The sequence below is a fragment of the Dromaius novaehollandiae genome, chromosome 3 (genome assembly GCF_036370855.1).
Source record: "Dromaius novaehollandiae isolate bDroNov1 chromosome 3, bDroNov1.hap1, whole genome shotgun sequence".
NCBI lineage: Eukaryota > Metazoa > Chordata > Aves > Casuariiformes > Dromaiidae > Dromaius > Dromaius novaehollandiae.
The window spans coordinates 20,177,687-20,197,922 of NC_088100.1; the positions used below are offsets into that span (position 1 = coordinate 20,177,687).

A 20,236-nucleotide genomic window follows, 5' to 3' on the forward strand; every position below is an offset into this window, starting at 1 on the left:
CTAAGAACCAGATTATAGGCATTCCTTTTATCATAAGTAACAGAAAGACATGTGGTTCAGTGATGGAGAGATTTTGACATAGCAGCAATGCTTTCCAGATTAATCATTATCTCATAAAGCATACACACAAGATGAATTTATTAGCCCTACTGAAGTCAGTGACAAAACTCCTATGAATTTCAATGAAATCAGGATTTCTGCCAGAGCATTCAGCACATAAATCTCAAAAGGTGTCTTTTCTCTTACAATACTTTTCAAGAATGAGTAAAAATCTAAGTCAAGTTTTTAAAAGACAAGTACCTAATTGAGGTAAAACCAAAATAAATATATTTGGGCAAACAGACATATAAATAGACTTACTTCCACTGCTTCCATAGATTTACAGCTGTATGGTTACATTGCATTTTAAATTTCGACTCCAAAAGAAAAAGGGGGTAACGTTTGTATCTAAATGTTAAGTCAAATAGAGTGAAGTTTCCAGTTAAAATTCATTCAATGACACAGAAATTTCATGAGTTACTACTGTAACAATGACAGAAATCTGATTACTGAATCCTACAGGACTTTCACCACCTTTTAATAATACAGATGTCCTGAGATAAACGGTTTAGTGAGATTTCGGGCACATTGGAATGAAACAAAAAAACCAAGCTCATTAAAGTCTGCATTACACCCTTTAATCAAAACTAGATGAATTGGTTTCATGTTCAGAATCAAATGCAAATGCATTACACTCTTCTTTAAAGATCTAGCTTATATTTAAAATATGTACACTCTCACATCTAAAAAAACAAGAAAATCTAACCTCATTCATAGCATTGCTGGTAGGTGCTGCAATTTCTTCCTCTTGTACAATCTCAGCTGCAACCTACATATATAAATATCAAATTAGCTCTTCCTAATTTACAGACTTTGTAGACTAGCCATTAAAACTTCCCTTATAATAGTTGCATTCTTACTTTTATCATTAATTTCATCTTAATTTTTGTTTGTTTACTTTTAACTAATATTCAGTGATAAAATACAAAAAAAATTAATTTCTTTAATTCATGAATCAAAATATATACAGAAAAGCATTTACATATATAGTAAGAAACAGAAGGTCTGATCTAAAGACATTACTCAAGTCAAAACTCTTTTTACTTCAGGGGTAAGTATACACTTCAGTGAGATTTTTGCTTAAGCAAGAGCTGGAGGAGTTGGCTCAAAGTAGTGAAATAATGAATTGTGCTAATTTCATATTCACAAAGAAATTCAGGACTTATAAATAATTTAGCCAAATCAAAATTAATGATAGTGTTTGAAAGTGAATTAGAACAACCATAGGAAAGGAAAGTCTCACAATTACAATACTAAAAGCATTATAACATTCTGCTAAATTGAAAAGGCTAATATTTATCTTATTATAGGGTTACTGAGAAAACACTTATTTTAAAGAAGCAAGTGATTAGAATCTAACTTTTGATCTTGTTAAAATTTACAGGAATTTAAACAAACACTACAGTTTTTTAGTATTTTAACAAAATAAGTTGTCCCTTCCCACTCTTCTCCTGGCACGTAAACTAAATATGCTGGACCACAATCAATTTGTATTTTTAACATGCCATCACTGTGGCATCACTGGTACTAGCAGAGAAAAATAAGCAGCAGTCTTTGGTCCACTGTCCAAATGCTTGATTTTCTTTTCAATACTGTTATAAAACTTTATCTAAAGAAATACAAAAGTTTTATTTTGCTAAGATAAATGCAGATATGTTGGATTTTATCAAAAGGGATTACACATAACCATTCATGGAAAACTGGGTAAAATGGGTAAAAGGCAGAAAAGAGAAAATTTACCAAACGGCTTTGCTAAAGAGGAATGTTGCAATAATTACATGGAATTACGGGAATCTTATTAGATGAATAAAATAAATATGTGGAAACCACCCAACTAAATGCATTCCAAGGACAGTATCATTTAAAGTGAAGACATAATGCAAATGCAAAATAGCTCTTCTTGAAGATGGATCTTAGGAATATTGATTCCCTAAGCAAAGAAAAATATTGATATAGCCCCACAGCAGTTTACCTTATAACAGAGAAAAATGAACATCACAATTTTGTATGACAAGTATGTTCCAAAAATGAACATGTTTTTACCTAAATATTTACTGTGCCCTCTTGTTCACTCAACTTTATTTCATAACTCACTTCTTTTTTATCTTTTCCTCTTTGTGTATTGTTTTTGTTCCCATCACCAAATTTTCTTAAAATTTCCATTTCTCTTTCCCCTAGGTTTTTAACACGTCTATTCCTTGTATTTTCTGTATCTTTTTATCCCATGACTTCCTGAACAATTGACTATTATCTTCCTTTCTTCCTTATCCTCCCTCTTCCTTTATGTCCCCACTCTATTTTCTGGTAGCTCAATCATGTCTTTTCCAGCTACACCATCAACTGAAGCTTACTGCTGTCTAGCCTTACAGCCATTTAGGCATGTATTTCTATAGTGAAGATGGCATGCAAATGAAACAGTGGCAAACTAGCTGTATACAAAATGGCAACACATAATCCAATTGACCTTATGCAATGGACTGTCAAATGTAAAAAGTAATCAGATCGAAGGCAATTTCATATACACAAAAGAATAAAGTAGGAAACTCAACAGCTATAAAAAGATAATAAAATGGTGCTGTTGTTAGTTGTATCAATAGTAGATAACTATCTTCCAGATGTTGTTGTGCTTTTTCCATTTGTGATCTGCACTTTATGGAGAAATTGCATTTTAACGCCAAAGCGCGTATGAATTTTCTACTAAGATCTTTCATGCTAATGCTGTTCCCTGAGTAGTATCTGTTCCATGAATAAACAGATGACTTCACTTTTCTATGCTATCAATTTGGCACTTTAAATTCACTTTAAAATACAAAAATAAAGATTTTAGTGTGAGAAGCAGTTTGACTTGACAGATGAATTTTGAGTGAGAGATTTCAGAAAGGGTGATAGGTCACCCTTTCTAAGACTGAAAGACGCTAGCATCTTTCATCAGATGTTTTTGCAAAAAGGAAACATAAAAGCTATATTTTGTTTTGATCTCTTCCAAAATATTGCTAAAATAAAATATTACAGGATCCTGACTAGTACATTTTTCTCTTTTTTTCTCTATTTTTAGAATATCTGCCACTCCATTTCTAACTAATATGTCAGGGTATGAATCAAGCACATGATTGTTAAGAGATACTTAAAACACAAAACAGTTCCATTGCCTTCCTATTTGTGTGATAAATACAAGGCATCTGTTGAACTGGATAAATCTATATTAAAATATATATTAAAATCACCTTCATTGACTAACTGCTTAGGGAAAAAAAACTTTTTGTTAGAAATCAAACTAGTTTTAACTTTTATGTCATATCATAAAGCAAAATCACAGTGTTCTCCTACGAGGATGTCATATGTGTCCAAATCCATATCCAGATTATTTTTCACTTACATCTGTAACAGTTTATACATTTATAAAGTTTATACGTATATACGTGTATATATATTGCTACAGTTTATACATATTGCCATCCAGGAAGAATAGCAATCCCTAGGATTAAAAAAAGTTAATGAACAATAATGTCTGCCTAGTCATGGTTTCTCCTGTCTTGGACTGCACCAAAATGACTACTAGGCATTCAGGATAGCTACATTAGACTCTTATATTTGCTTTTTATCTTTTCAGATTTTTTAAACATTATAGATATGTGTTACAAAATTATAAAAAGTAGTTTATTTATTGCAACTATTATAAAATGACTGTGATGTGAAAATGTATATGCCTGTAAAAGCCCCATGAATTAACTTAAATATTGAATTAAATTAAATACAATAAATGATTATAATGAATCAGTGATTTAATGATTTAAACAGAATGAGTTACGAACAGAAGAAATGAACATTTTTGATACATAGTCTTCTCCTATGGGCTTGCTGAACTATACATTTGAAATGTACCTCTTTGTTACTGTTTTTAATGAGGAACTATACATTATTGCCAATTTGCCTGGACAAATTAGGATCAGTTGAGTTTTCTTTTAGTCAGTTTAAGCGCCTATAGCAAAGGTATATACCTCCACTCAGCACAGAAAGAGAGCATAATTTGTTTAAAGCAAACCACCCTCCTACCCTCCAGGAGATAAGGCACAAGAAAACCCAAGTGTTCTCTCGCCCTCGCTTCTGAGCACCATTCTGGTATGCATCATTCTGTTCTTTCTCTACCATGACATCACCAAGGTTTTGAATCAAACAAAAAGCTGTATGAGCTCACGGATGAAGGCTCCAGTTTTGATCCTAGAGTATTTTGACAATGGGGAAAGCAGGAGTGAAGTCATAAATCCCTCTGGCAAAGACTCAATAATCAAGAGAAAACTTCCTAAGCCTTCTATTTAACCTTTTTTACCATGAAGTTGTGAGATTATTTTAAAATGCCTAACTTATTTTTCTCATGTTCTAGCAAAATAGCTTTAAAGACAGAAAGCCTTTGCATTTTTAGACATTCTTATTTCAAGAAAAAGGAGCAAGCAGTTCCATCCCAAGGGTTCTGGCCAACTCATGATCACATTACAAAATTTGCCTAAACTGTACCTGATCAATTGGCATCTCCACTTGCACATTTTTGTCATCTTGTACTTCTTCTGCTCCTTGAACTTCTTCTCTTGGTTTGTCTGCTTTAAAGATACTTGGTGCTGAAAAGCAATGAAAAATTTTGCATTGAAATTCCAAATATATGCTTCCACATTCCTTTCACAACTGCATGCTCATCAAATCCTTTAATAAAACTCAGTGTCTTCTTTTATACTGAACTTTCAATTTTACAATACGAAATACCACTTGAAAATGCCATATAATAAAGTAGGTGGGTTTAATGTCTTAGAACTGAGCGAAATATTTTCTGTGAACTACCTCTGAGCTGAGCTGACTTTAAAGAATACATTGAACTTTACCTGAAAAAAATTTTCAGGATTTAAGCACTGTTCATAAGCTCATCTGGAAGGTAGGACCCTCCCCCTCGCACAGCACAATATCTAAGATACCCTTGTAGATATGCAAAATTTCCAAACATTCTAAAAACACAGGAAAAAAACGGAAGGAACAAAAGAAGTACTTCAAGAAAAATGGAAAATTAGGAAGATTAAAAACGAAAAAAAAATTATTAAATATATTTATAGAACAACAAGTTTTTGTTCTTTGCTTTCTAACAATATCAGATACCCCTGGTATTTGAAGTGGAGTTGTGCCATATACTATGACTAGTAGGTAAATTTCTTGCATTAATGTACATCTACAAACATCATCTTGCATTAATGTACATCTACATTAATGTACATCTACATAATGTACATCTACTAGGTATATATTTTGCATTAATGTACATTTATATCTCCTTTTATTTTTTATTTTTTAATATATTTTTATATATATGCATATACTACATACAAAATAGTATACTTTGCCCCACTGTCAAAATGTACTATTTCTGAGGTGTATAAATAGAGACCCATCAATACAGCACACACAAAAAAATGTTTTGTAGATTAAATTGAAGATGTTATCCCTATATCTTAGACATGCTCAACAAACTGCAGCTAATGTTGTCCTAAAGAGAATTCCCAGTTCCCTACTCATTATGCCATCTCAATTACTCAGGTATTTGTGTAAACTGGGGAGTAGCTCTGACAGGAAAGACTGAATTAAGTTCATTCCATAACACTTAAGCATCTCAGAACTGATTCATATTTCCTTAAGTCATCATCTATACGTTATTCTATGTTACCTTTAGCAAGTGCTGGATCTGAAGTCCTTTCAGGACTTGCCTTCTTGCTTTTGCCTTTAAAACCTGAGTTTGCTTTTTCATCTTCTATTTTTGCATTTTTAATTGGTTTTCCTGGAGATCTACTGGAGGATTTTCTGGCCCTTGGCTTCTCTGACTAACAAAACATAAACAGAGAATATCAAAATGGAGACTAAACAGTTTTTGATATATTGATAACCATGCCAAAATAATCTGTTTGCACTTGTGAGCATTTAGCGTTATCAACACCAATGATCAGATTCATTGTATCTATAATCTCTTTTACTTTAGTTTCTTAAAAAGGTCTTTCGAATTCACAAAAGGGAGAAAGCAGCTACAGCTCTTCTACGTATATTCCCATATTTTTGTTATGATGTAAAATCAGCAACTGGATTGTAGCTAGAATGCATGGATTTCATTAGTAACTTTTTAAAAATTATTTTAATACTTTTTACAAATTTATAAGGGATCTTTATATAAAACTATAATGTCTTGATGTGATCTTAACTGTTCCTGTAATTTCCAAAGACAAGTCATTAATTCCTCATCATCAATCCTCTTAAAGGTTACATACTGATAAATTTGTAGTTCTCCATCCTATTCAGTTGCAAAAGATCTACTTTAGGAGGACATTGTCAGTATGATCCCAAAATCTCATTTTGGCCCTTCCTTCCTCATCAGCAGAGGGTTATTAATCTTCTGGGTTCTAACCCACTTCTTGAACTATTTCTGGCCTTTGCCTAATAGCTCTCCTGAATTCATTATGCAAACAAACCTGAATCCCTGCATCTGCCTTTCACTGAAACTGGACTTTGATTGATTCCCTGTTAGGAATTCAAGAGTTACATCAGGCCAGGATATAGATTTAATCTTTCAATGTATTATAAGTAGCCAAAGTTTGCGTAACATCACTGCAGTGTTATTTCTAGTATTATGACTAATGCATCTGGAACTTTCATATATACTGTATCCGCTGTATTACTAGCAGAAAACAAGATAGTACATAATGCAGAAAAGGTCAACTACACAATATAAAAACTGCTCAATATAAAAAAAATTGAAAGTATTTATTAACTAATTTTATTCGTGAAAATTTATTTTATTTTTATATTATGATCTTTCCCATGAAGAGAAATTTTAAAGATTATACCTGTCAAATTTAGGCAATATACAAAAAAGAGGGAATAGAATAAAAGCATATAAAATCTTAATTCCGGAATAGCAGAATAGCCGATAAAATTATAACACCGATAAAAACAAATGTAACTTTTATGACATGACAGACACTCTGCATGCAGCTCTTACTATCAAAAGAGACAATGAATGCGATAGCTTAGTAACAGAAGATGACTTACATTTACGTATAATTATATTAATCTGTAATCTATAACATTTATGAGATAAATCCAACATACATATCAAACTTTGATTGAAAACATTTAGGGGGAAATTCTTCTGTTAGTACTGCTGTTCCTCCACAATTATTCTAACAAGGTGAAGTGAAGATAGTTCTCATCCTCAAATATAGCACAGTCACCAAACAGTGGAGTACAAGCTGTGGATTTGAATCTCATTAAGCTAGGAAAAGGTTCTGAACTCAGGTCTCTCATTTTCCAGATAAATCATCTGATAGCTAAATTGTTTATGAAAATTACTTCTCTCTTCCATCTGCACCCTTCTTCTTCCTGTGTTTTGTAAAAGAGAGCAGTCCAATTCCTTATATGCAGAAAATGACATGGACACTTAGACACTGAAGGAAGTATTAGACAGTGAATTTCAGTTTCTCAGAGACACCTAGTTCAGGGTTTCATGTCAGTACCTAACTCCAGAAAAGCAACAAATTTCAGATATACCCTTTTTATTAGCATTTTCTACTAGCTGGCCCACACAACACCCAATGGTAGCTGTAATGAGCCCCATTACGCAGTGTCTGAAAGCTTGCTTACATGTCCATTTCTGGCAATAGCTGCCCTGGCTGGAGTGGATGGTGTTTCAATCCAAAAAACCAATCCTGATGAACTACAATATAAACTATTTAAGCTAATCCAGCCAAGTTTGAATAAAAAAAAAACCTCAGCTGGTAGAGCTAAGACAGTGGTAGCCTCTTTCAAGACCATAGATGAGCAGCAGGAACATACAGGAGGTATCAGCCTCTTCAGTGGCACTGCTACAGCCAGAAAATGACCAGTTTTCTGGCTACAACTAAAACTCTGACCCAGGTGTGTGTCCCAGCTCCTAGGCTGGGTCCGGATGTGTTTGCTAGCTGCATCACAGCTCCATGCCAGCAGAAAACCCAGAAACATGTAAACCCACACATACATGTACACATGCCCTGGTTTCTAAATGCAAGGGGACTGCACACACATGGTTTAGAAGACAACCAAGTTATCAAGATGCACAATGGTTCATCTGTATTTATCATTTAGGTGCAGCATCTCAAGTCTAGCTCTTTTCATGAACAAACGATGTAACTAACAGTTTTTGAAGGTTAACTCCAATATATGGGCCCCAAAATTTATTTGCTTTCATGCTTGGTAGTTTCAGTGTCTAAATCTCCCTAAAACATGTCAGTGTCTGAATATCTGACTTTGTGCCAAAAGTCTTCAAAAGAACTGCTCTTCTATAAACCTCAGGATATCTGTAGGAAAGAAGGAAAGCAAGAGCCTAGAAACTTCATAATCAGAGTATTCCACCCATCACTTGGTCACAAGTCTCAAACAAGAAATTTAAGATCCAGAATGATCTTTTCACTATTCCAGAACACTGTCAAGGAACTGAAAATAGAGTACCACAGTTAGTGAGCCATAGCTACAATACTATTAAAATTTTATTTTGTCACTTTTGATTAGAATCAAATAATGTTTCACTTTGAAAAGCAGATCTTAGATAGGAATAAATTGCTTTTTATCTGTTTGTTGAAAAATGAAGAAATAAACTCTGAACTTTGCTTTTTGTAATATACCATGATACAGGAGCCCTTGTCAACTTTACTCAAAATTTTGTAGCTTATCTTTAGTAGCCCTAAGCCCAACTGCTAATTTCTGCATTTTGTGAAATTCTGAAACAGCAACAATGCTCATCATCAAGTAACATTTAAATCCTTTCATGTTTCTCTAGTGAAAATGGGACAGAAGTTAAGAATTGTCTACTTTTGGCTTTATCTGAATGTACATAGTAATGTACTTTTAAATATATAGAAGAAGAGAATTTAATGGATCAAAAATACTCCGAAGTAAGGATTCTCCTTTGTGCAAATGGTGAGGTATTTCCTTCACATTATGTGACATTATATCAAAAATAATGAGTAAACTCAAAATCTTCCTGTGCTGGGTACTTAGGTGAATGACTATAAAATTAAAGTCAACTGATTGTTTTGCAGTCACTTTGTGACCTTTAGTTAGCAATAATAAACACAGAATCTTTCTTTCAAATCTATGGATGTTTAAAGGCATAACCTTGCATTAAAAAGGGGAAGATTCACATGGATAGCATCATTCAATGAGAGGAGTATTGCTAGAATGGCTTGCCTCTGTAAATTTTACCAGAAGGAAGAAAATGAGAGTTAATACATAAAAAAGGCTTTTCATGATTGAAAGTTAGTCTCCAAGCATTTCATATTAAAAGTAATGCTTCTGTCTTGCACACAGGAATTGAATTTACGATGTCTTAGTTGGGGAGTGTTCAGAAGAGTTTTCTTACAGCCATTCTGAAGAATGCCAGGTAATTTATATAGGATATAGAGTGCTTGTCAGTCTTTAAAATGTATGCTGTACTTTTTCAAATGTCAGAAACAGCTAATGTTAATAATAGGATTGAAAGAGGGTCTGTTATCAGGGGAAACTACCAGTTTTAAGATATAGCTATCTAAAAGCAACTGAAGAGAGATGGAAGCTGCTGAGATTCAATAATCATGATTTTGCTCCATCCTCCAACTCTTAAAAGTATAAAAAAGTGGCCTTTGAAACAACCAGATAGATGGATCTATCATTAAAAATAATGGGGTTCTATGATTTCCATATGGTAATCTTTATGAAAACTACTTTGGGAATAGAGGACTGCTTATTATTTGTTGTGGATGGGGAATTTGATGTGAGATTTTAAAAAGCATTCTGGATAGATATCAGCCCAAGATTCCTCATGAACAACATTTTTGCTTGTATCAGTGATATGACTTGGATAAACAAGAATATAGGACATAGTTCTGTTTTATGATCATGTTGGAACATTTCCTGACTTCAAAGTGTCTTGAATGTTGAGAGATTGATTCTTAGTTTAACCTTATGCAGTATTTTTATCTGTAATCCAGATGACAATATAATTTCTGATGCTAAAGTTTGTAGGAAGTACAAAGATTACTTGAATAGCAAGTTTAAGGTGGGCAGGATATTGTTATAGAATAATTGCAGCTAACTTAAAGGTCAGCAGGTATGTTTTAATATATCTGAATATGATGAAATATATCTCTGGACAAAGATTTTTGTCTAAAAATAAAGAGCCATTCTTGATTTGAAAGAAGTAGCTGTAAGGAGGAAGTTACTATAGTTGGCCACCTCATTAGAAACTCAGTGCCAAAGATGCAATGTGATAAAGGCTGACAAGTGCAGTAAGAAAGTTATCATATTTCTATGAAGAGCATTTGTTAGGTCATGACTAGCATTCCCTGCCCAGTTCTGGTATGGCATGGAAATATGAAAGTTCAGAGATCTTTAAAATGATCCTGGGGCTGGAAAATAGCTGTTATGTGTGTATTCACAGATATCAATCTATTGAGCTTACTAAAGTTCACTTACACTTACCTGTCCACTTGCACTTAAGATTAGCTACTTATTCATGTGAGAGAGATCTGATAGTAGGGGAGCTTTTAAGTTTAAGATAAAGACACAAAAAATCCAGGGGGATGAAAGCTGAAGAGATAAACGCAGCCTTGAAATAAAATATTTTCTAGTGGTGAGTATAATTAAATACTAGGATAGCTTACTAACAGCAAGGCTGTACTGTCTGTTGCTTGGAGTTTTAAAGACAGTGAAGCCTCTTTCTAAAAGAGATGTTCGATTTTGCTTCTGTGAAAAATCTACATGTGCATACTATGCATCAGATTGGATGACCAAGGATTCACAAATCCTGGACTAAAGGACAGGAAAGAAACAGACACCAAGTCCATCACTTTCTCCAAGCAGGTTCAACCATAACAAAATCATTCCAAACAGATAGCTATGAGGATCCAACTGATAAAAATCTCTCGTGACGATATCCCACAACTTTCTTTGTATTTTGTTCCAGGAATTAACAGTCCTTACAATGAGAAAGTTTTTCTCTCTCCAGAAGTTGATCTAAATGTTTCATAATGAAGTTAAAGATCACTACTTTCTGGGCCTTTACATTCTGAATATGAAGAATTTACTCACATACTTCTTTGCATGTTCACATAATAGTTCCTATTATCTTTAGAGTATATGAATAATTATAATTAACTCAGTATTATAAAGTACCTGTAGCATTGTATGTAGTTTGCAGACATTTAATAAGATGATCTCTTTAAATATTATTTGTACCTTGATATTCTCAGTTAATCAACAGACGTGATGTGTTTCACAGTCCAATCCATAGACAGAAATAGTTCTGCTATGCATGCTTTCAAAGTCTGAACTATTGAAACCAAAACCAAAACAGTTTGGGGTTTTTCAGATTTTTTTTTTAATTTTACAGTATGGTATGTGGATTTTCATTCTAATAAAAACTTTTTTATCTTTTATAAGTGAATATTAAACTACATACTCATACAATTCAGAGAAAAGGTAAAATCAACATGGGGTGACTAGGCAGAATAAAGACTTAAGGACTTGGGGATGAGGATCAATGTAAAAATAACATTAAAAGTACATTTAGGTAAGATATTTTCAGGTTCAAAATTTATACATATGTCTGTAACTATCTACATTTAATTTACTTACAATGCAAATATTTAAATCAACACAATCTAAATTCAAGCATAAATTACAAGAGTTCTATTATCTCGTCAGCTTTTACTGTAACATTACAATATCTCACAATATATCAATTAAAATACTACCAAAACATACCCTAGAAACATATTTAAAATGTATATTAAAAAGTCATGTTTTAACTTACTCTTGCCTTTTTCTTTTTAGATCTTCTTGAAGATGCTCGTGATTCACCATATAAGCTAAAAGGCAAATAATGCGTAATTTGTTGATTTGAATGAAAAGTATTACATGGAATTTCCATTCTTTTATTCTTATTATTAAATAAATCTAATAATGCTGTTAAAGCCTTCCTTCCATCTACTGAGCAGTTTCAGCATGGAGGGAGTATTTAAGCTATAACAAGGGACTACATTTAAATGTAGTACTTTTAGATGCACTTGAATGGTTTAGCTTCTATATTAAATATTGACCCCTACAAATGGAATGTACTACTTAAGGAACTAGTAAGTGATTGGTTTATAAAGTCAAGAAATAGATATATCAATTGTACCAGAAAGGTGTTAGGTAGGTAGTCAGCCTGAAAGCAATATGTCTTTGCTGATTCTTCTTGCAACAAAAAAAATCCCATTAGCTCGTATTTCCTGATTTCCTCAGGAGCCAAAGCAGAAACAAGAATATGTTCAGATCATCTGTTTGCAAGTCTGAGGCTTTTAATCATGAAAACAAAATACAAGTTTTCTGCAAGATAAAATAACGAATTTTGATCTTCAGTGACAACGCAAAATCCAGCTAATCACAATCTAAATCATGGCTAAAAATTATAAAGTTAATGAAGTTATAAAATCATTATGAGTAGACGTACAAGATTTGCTTCATTTCTTTCCTGATATCGTTATTTTTTGAGTAAAAGTCCCCCCCAAAATAGCCACCATAATTTTACCAAAGCAGTGATGATAAAATACTTTTCAACATGATGAAACTGTTCTGTCATAGAGTTAAATTCTGAAAAAATCAAAGTAATTTTAATCTTTTCATCAGAGCTTTTGAATTATCGAGACACTGCTGTGAAGTCTTTTTATGAAGTATTTAGACACTGCTAAATAGTATGAAATCATCAAGTCACTTGATTTAGTTCCCCAAAAGACCTCTAAATGATAGTGACTTGTGTGTACCATCAGTCTTGCCCAGATCTACACTCCTTATGTACATGTAAGAGGCTGAAGTGTTACACTGTGAATCTTGAATTATCAATATTCAATAACTGGGTGAATATATTCCTTAGACTCATGAACTAGATGGTAGTTTTAAAATAGACGCAATTGGTACTTAAGGCAGTCAGATAGAAATACCATCTTATAACAAAAATCAGATTGTTTATGCATTAGCTCTAAAAACGGAGGAATAAAATAATCTTATTGGCAGTTTTAAACCAAACTTTAACCACTGTAAATCATAATGTGTTTTATAGTTACTCAGCTCAAGTATGTACTTACAAATAAGTAATGATTATGCAGTCCATTTTCCTACTACAGTTATCTGTGTTTAATTTTATTAGTACTTATATTTTCTGTGGAACTCTTAATTCTTCAGGAAGCTATTTTTGGAACCAGAAGAATACATGATACTGTGATGGTATCATTAATTGCTCATTGAGTTACATTAAGAAAGACTGGGAAGATACATAAATAAAAGAACATATAGTTTGTCCTGAACATATCTGTTTCCATGAATTAAAGCAGTTAACAAACTTAGAGACTTATTATTTAGAGGCTGAATTATCTGCAATATGACCAGCTACCAGATCAATAAAAGGATATTGGAAAATCAAACTTGATTTTGCAAAGAAAAGATATTTGCAGAGCTAGCAAGAATTACTCCTCACAAATGGAAAGTTTCGCAGGCTGAGCAAAACAGTTGAACACATCAATTTAAAAATGCAATCAAGCTATGGAGGTAAAACATATGCCAGCCACAAAGAACATTTCTGCTTTCAATAACTGTGAAAGCGAATATTATGCCAAATCATAATATAGAAGGAATGCAACATCATGCAAGAAAAAAAAATAACGCTTTCGCAAAAGTGTGTTGCTCTGCAAAGATTAAAAAATTGCCCGAATGAAACTTTCAAGAGCAAAGCAATGATAAATTAGGATTTGAGTTTATCAATATTTCATAACCATAAGTCTTCACCTTTTAGAAAAATATAATAATAGAAAATCTCAGTAGGAATTACAACAGCCAGAACAAGTAGTTTTCGAAGAACCATTTGTAAACTTTCTATCTGTGACCTGAAGACTTCTCTGGAATGACCTACCAAAAACATGGCGAAGTGCAGCCATGCCTGATCCAAAAAATCTAGAATCTCTAGTAGGTCTATTCCTATCAGCAGTCCAAACTATGGGTTATGGCAGCAGGCCCTCCAGTTTCTCTCCATCTCTGTCTCAACTCCTACTGCAAGTGTGGGGTCACCTCTATACAGTACTAGTTATCCAATGTGACAGCAAAGACAGAAACCAGAGAAGTCATTATCTTCGCCTACAAAATCTCTTCAAAATTTCCAAAATTTTTAATTTTTATCTGAGCAAGACAATTAAAGATTTCCACACCAGTTGTTAAACTGGACTATCTGTTAAATCTAAGTCAGTCTCTCAAAAAATTTGACTCATCTACCTTTGTGCTACCTCCCAGCTGGAAATTTCATAATTGCCAGTGCCAGTCCAGTTCCCCTTTGAGGAAGAATGAGAATGGGATGTAATTGTCAACTGCTACACACTGTTAGTTAAGGATGGTTGTAGTTGCTGGTTGATGTAAATGAATTACATTCACTTCTCGTTCTCCTTTCCTGGAGAAAAATAACAATTTGTGAGCAATGTGAATCTTTCATGGACCTTAAAAGGTCAGCGTTTTAGAAAAAAATTCAATGACCTAGTGTCTTAAGCAGTTGCAGCACAAGCGAAAAAGTTTCTTTCTTTCTTTACCTTCTCAACCAGTACAGAACACTGTTGTCTACTCTTATCTCACATTAACGAGTTTTCAAGGGCTCACTCAGCGAGTGTGCCTGTTCCAGAACTACTCGCACCCTGACACTTACAAAGGATGCACGACATCCTAGTACCACTAGTGTAGCACTATAAAGAGAATCTACAACAGATAGGTGTAAGAGTGGCCTCCATTACCTTTTCCAGTGATACCTGCTTTTGAAAATATAGAAACACTCATCTGTTCAGGAAACATGAGTCCCTCTATTCACTTTCTACATCAGATGCTCCACTTGGAATACCAGTCTCTTAATCTAATTATTGAAGTTTGAAAGTCTACATCTATAAGGTTCAGCAGTTGTTTTTTAAACACACACAATAATGACCTCCATGTGGAATTACCAAGAGAGAAAAAAGGTTACACACTAAGTTAAACTGTGTTTTTATGAAGACTACTTGCCTACACAGATCTTCACTACTTGACCTCTGTCCCCATTCACTGGAACAATTAGTGACATGGACGGTGTAATGCCTATCTATGGAGACTGAGACAGCATATGTTACTTCCCAGATCCACACATAAGCAGCAATCATAAACAACAGGCAAACAGTTCTGTGAAAGAACTGTAATTACTAGCACATACAAATGTGCCTTTATTAGACAAGGAATGAAAAATAGTTTTACTGGAAGTACATATCAAGTCAGAAATCTTGAATGTCTGGGCAGAACTTCAATCTGTCATCTCATGAACATCAACTCACTGTGATCACAGAATCATAGCACAATTCAAGGTAGAGGGGACCTCTGGAGGTCACCTAGTCTGATTCCCTGCTCAAAGGAGGGCCAACACAGACCTTAGGACCTTGTCCATTTAAATTTTTAGTATCTCCAAGGATGAAAATTCCACAGCCTCGGGAGGCAACCTGCTTCAGTGTTTGACTACTCTCATAGCGAACATTTATTCCTAACATCTAATCAGAATTCCCAATGTTGCAACCTGTGTCTGTTGTCCCTCGTCCTTTCACTGTGCACCTCTGTTAAGAATCTGTCTCCATCTTTCCTGCCCTCATATTAAGTAGCTGAAATCAGCAATGATGTCTCCCCTGACCTTTCTAAGACTGAACAAATCCAGTTCTCTCAGCCTCTTCTTGTACACCATGACCTTCAGCTCCAGAATCACAGTATCATGGTAAAATAAGCTATATCGCCAGTCTTCAGCAAATGGTGACCTAAGCTAAATCAGAGCAAGATGGAATATACTTGATTATCCATTCTTAGAAGCATTGGTTGACAACTAGCTGCCCTTGGCTAACCCAAAATATGGCAAGGGGATCTGTGAAAATCCTTCACCTTGTCTGTGTAGCAGCAGAAAGCTCATTTATTATGACAAACATTCACCCTAAGAAAATTACACTGAGGAATGAACACTAGCAGAAGAACACATTGGTTCAAATGAAAATAATGTAGTGGTTTAGGTAGTAAATCAGGAGGTTGATACAGTACCTGAAACAAAAGCTACAAAATCAGTGAGTTGGTATTAGTACTTAATAACTGCCTTGGCCTCCAAAAGAAATATCAAGAGGTCACTTCCTTATAAAAGACCTAGCATTTGGTTCGCCATTATGCTAGTGTAATTTCCCCCAACATATTATGAATTGCAAATGAAATGCATTTATTGGCTGAAAGGCAAGATTCTGCAAATTGTGAAGGACTGCCTTAGATTTAAATTATATCAAGCAACTTTTAAGAAAGTGCCAAGAGTAAAAGAGATCTCAGTAGTTACAAGATCAATTGCAAACAATTGATGTATTTTGATGGATGCATTCTTCAGTTTGGCAATACTATTATATTAAATTTGATCCACAAAAAAGAAATAAGAAGCAATATCTGAAAGAACAAAGAGAAATACTGCTAAAACTAAAAGATAATTTTGTCACAAGGACAAATGGATACAAGCATGTCCACGAATATATTCAGGCTGGAAATCAGGTTTCTAACTACTGGGTCAACAAAATTCTAGAACTGAAGCAGCAGAGCAAAAACACATTTGTCTTAAAATGCAGCTTGATTATTTCACAAAAAGGGGTCCTATGATATGGTTTCATACGATGGTGGAGAACTGGTAACACGTCACAGCCTCAGTGGGCAGCTAAATGTCTTCCACTAGCTTTGGTTCAGCTGAGATGTCCATTCCTGAAAGAAAGTTTCTTTTATCACAGAGAACAAGAAATGTCTCCTGGAAGTCATTCTTTGGTTAATAAAACTTTTTTAATAATAGATGTGAACAGTTAGTACACTGTGGTATTCCTTCCAACTGTGTTTTCACAAGAGTTTCTGCTTTAGAAAAGATGCTTCATGACTGAAGAATTTCATATGTTTAGCCAGTTAGAATGTAGGTTTTAGAAGGATTGGTCTGAGCCACTAAAATAATCACAACTCCTTTTGAAGAAAGCCCAGATGGTCTACATCCATGTGTCCCCTCATTTAGAAAGTGTCTGATGGTTCATAAAATTGGGGGGAAAAATGATTTGCTCAATAAATATATTTGCTTAATATATAGGAAATATATAAGAAAGCAACTGTAGAAAACTGTGAAACATTATGGTGTTCAATATTGGAATTTGCAGATATGAAGGTGAATTTCATCAGACTAGGACATAACTAGTTCTCTTTGTTCACAGTATCCAACTAAGAAAAATATATGACTGAAAATAGGTTTAGTTAAGACAAGTGGGCGTTTTGGCAGAGGTAATTTGCTTCACTATGGTTTCCCCCCCCCCAACAGATGCCTCTGCCCACTGATTTTCGGAATAATTTCTAAATTTCTGATTTCAGTGGAAGTAACATCTGTGTAGTGATAGACAGAAATATTTTACTTTACCTTCTACTGGACAAAAAATTAAGTATTTTCATTAAACATTAGTTTTTAATGATTATCCATATATCTGGCTAGACTGATATAACATCTGTGCACATTAGTTTTTCACAATCATTCAGAAGCCTTGGCTAGAACAGAATATACCAGCTTATCTTTCGATAAACACATAATATCTGTAACTCCCTACTCTGTGATGCATGACAATTTAATTCCAGACAATTCAAGACAATAATCACTTTGCATAACACACTGAATGTAGGCTGAATTTAACATTACTACTACTCAATTATAGTATTTATATAAAAATCAGGAGGCTTCAGGAATTGCTAATAGATTTTTAAAAACAGCAGAAAATCAGCCGGTGTCTAAATACCACCATTACAAGAAGCTGAAAGAAAGTTCAGTCTCCTACGTTAACAAACATTTGAATACAGACACTTTTCAGTTCAGCAGTACTGAATTAACTATTACTAAGACAGGATTCATTTATATAACTTAATGCATTTTTCTTGGATTTTTTTTATTTTAATTTACTGAAGCTACCACCTAACTGATTTCACCACAGATACAAACAATACTTATGATATCGATTACAGAATTTCCCCAGGAGGACACAATCAGGGCCTCTTCAACTAATAAAACACATGTATACTGCTCATATGCTCAGTGTCACAACCCAATGACTTAGTTCTTTTATGAGCTCTAATATTCTAACACAAGTCAGCAATTTTAAAGGTAAACTGAACATTAAACTAATAAAGTCCTAAAAACAGAACAACATATGGTGACACAATGAAATCTCAAATAACTGCCAAAAAAATAAACTATTATCAAGTAAGATAGCAAATGTAAGATCTGAAGAAAAAAGATGCATGCTGACAACCAGAAATATCCTAAATAAATAAAAACAATATGGGAGCATTACCACCGACAAAACGATTAAATGTGGTATTTAACATCCAATCTACCTGGCAATTCTCAAGGGTGGCTGCTTTAGCATGTACCTAAACACTCACATAAATTCTACAGCACAGAGAGTCTTGTGCTGTCCATGTTAACAACTAGTGAATTTCAACTACAGAATATAAAAATTGTAATACAAATATAAATAGAATATAGAATATAAACACTGTTTTGTCATTTTTATTGGACCTTTGTTTATTTTTTCAGATTAAAAATTACACATAACTTAACATCTAATATTCTGACACTTATTTCAAAAAAATTTTTGAATTTAGTCCCCTATGTATTACTGAGAAGAAGTTTGGTAAGAATATAATGACTGAAAACATCTTTTCCTGGATCTAACCTCCATGAAATCTTTCAGGCTCATTAGTTAATTTAAATGAGTAATCAGAAGTCATGCACTGTCAGTTAATGAGCCATTGACAATAATAATTGAGAAACTGTGTATGAAGTATAAAAATTAAAATGAAGTTGCAAGAATAAGAGAGGTTAAAAGTAAAAGCTGAAATCCATTGTATGCAACATTTTACTCTATATAATTTAAGCAGTTCTTCAATAACATGGAAAATTATCAATACCATTCTTTTCTTGACACAGTGACCAAAAACTCAACATGAAAATAGTAATAGTAAAGGTCTTTTGAAAATGCACAAATACTATCTACCTAATACATCAACTATATCTTCACAAACTAACCAGTTGAGACTAATCAGCAACACACAATAGCAAGACTTCACCAAAAGTGCTAAATTCAGTAACTTCTAAGTCATGGGAGCAATCATTCATCAGGAATGGATATTCGACACCTTATATTAAGAAGCATCTGTATTGAACTAAGAAGATTCTTGCCAAAATTATAGGAGAAAAATCAATACAATAGTTAAATTCAGTATTATATTTTCCCCTTCAATTTAAATACAGCAAAAAGAATCTTCAGGTGCTCCAAGAATATAATTCTGGAACAAGAATAGAAAATCTCTCTTAAATATGATTGACGATATATTTTAAAACATTCAGAATATATTAAAACATTAAAACAAAGCATTTAAATACACTATTAAGTCTTTGATTTAAAATGAAACTCAGAAAAAACAGGGTTAATAGCACAGAATACTTGCCATTATATGTTAATGCTAATGACACAGCGTATACCTCAGTGTCCAAGAGAGGGTCAAGCCATGTCTTGTCTATGTTTTTGCATTCAATAATCCACCAGTTAGCAATAATAATGCTCAAAACAATAGCAAAGAAAGAACAGCATGTACATCACAATTCAAATTATCACCAAAACCAGGAACTTTTCGGTGAAATTAATGTCACTGTCGCAGTACTCAAACTGAGAAAAGACAACGTACTATACACAGGAAAATAAAAAATAATGTAAAATCCATTTCTGCTAAGTGCTTTCACTCCGAATCAACAGAGTCAAACATACTACTAACAAAGTTACTAGTGAATTGTATGCTTACATGCTTTGTTTTGCAGCAGAGGCCAGTATTCGCCTCTGATGATCTTACATGCCTCAGTTACAATCTAAATTGCTCTAGTCTTCTTCTGTAGTCAACAGAGAGAATATGGGCAGCTCCAGAAACGGTGATTCATTCCACACAGTTGCATATTCTCCACTGAATCTTAGTAGACCTGAGAAAG

The 20,236-nt window shown here is 33.6% G+C and overlaps 1 protein-coding gene across 1 annotated transcript in view; it reads right to left on the reverse strand.

The window, feature by feature from the left end:
- Window positions 1-1,606: 1,606 nt before the first annotated feature.
- Window positions 1,607-20,236, reverse strand: part of DCDC2C (doublecortin domain containing 2C) — a 37,928-nt gene continuing 19,298 nt past the window's right edge. Inside the window, exons 6-9 of the mRNA XM_064508090.1 lie at window positions 11,948-12,002; window positions 5,801-5,954; window positions 4,612-4,712; window positions 1,607-1,708 (exon numbers count right to left, since the gene is read on the reverse strand). Coding sequence (XP_064364160.1) covers window positions 1,607-1,708; window positions 4,612-4,712; window positions 5,801-5,954; window positions 11,948-12,002 — 412 coding nt within the window. The remainder of the gene's footprint in view (window positions 1,709-4,611; window positions 4,713-5,800; window positions 5,955-11,947; window positions 12,003-20,236) is intronic.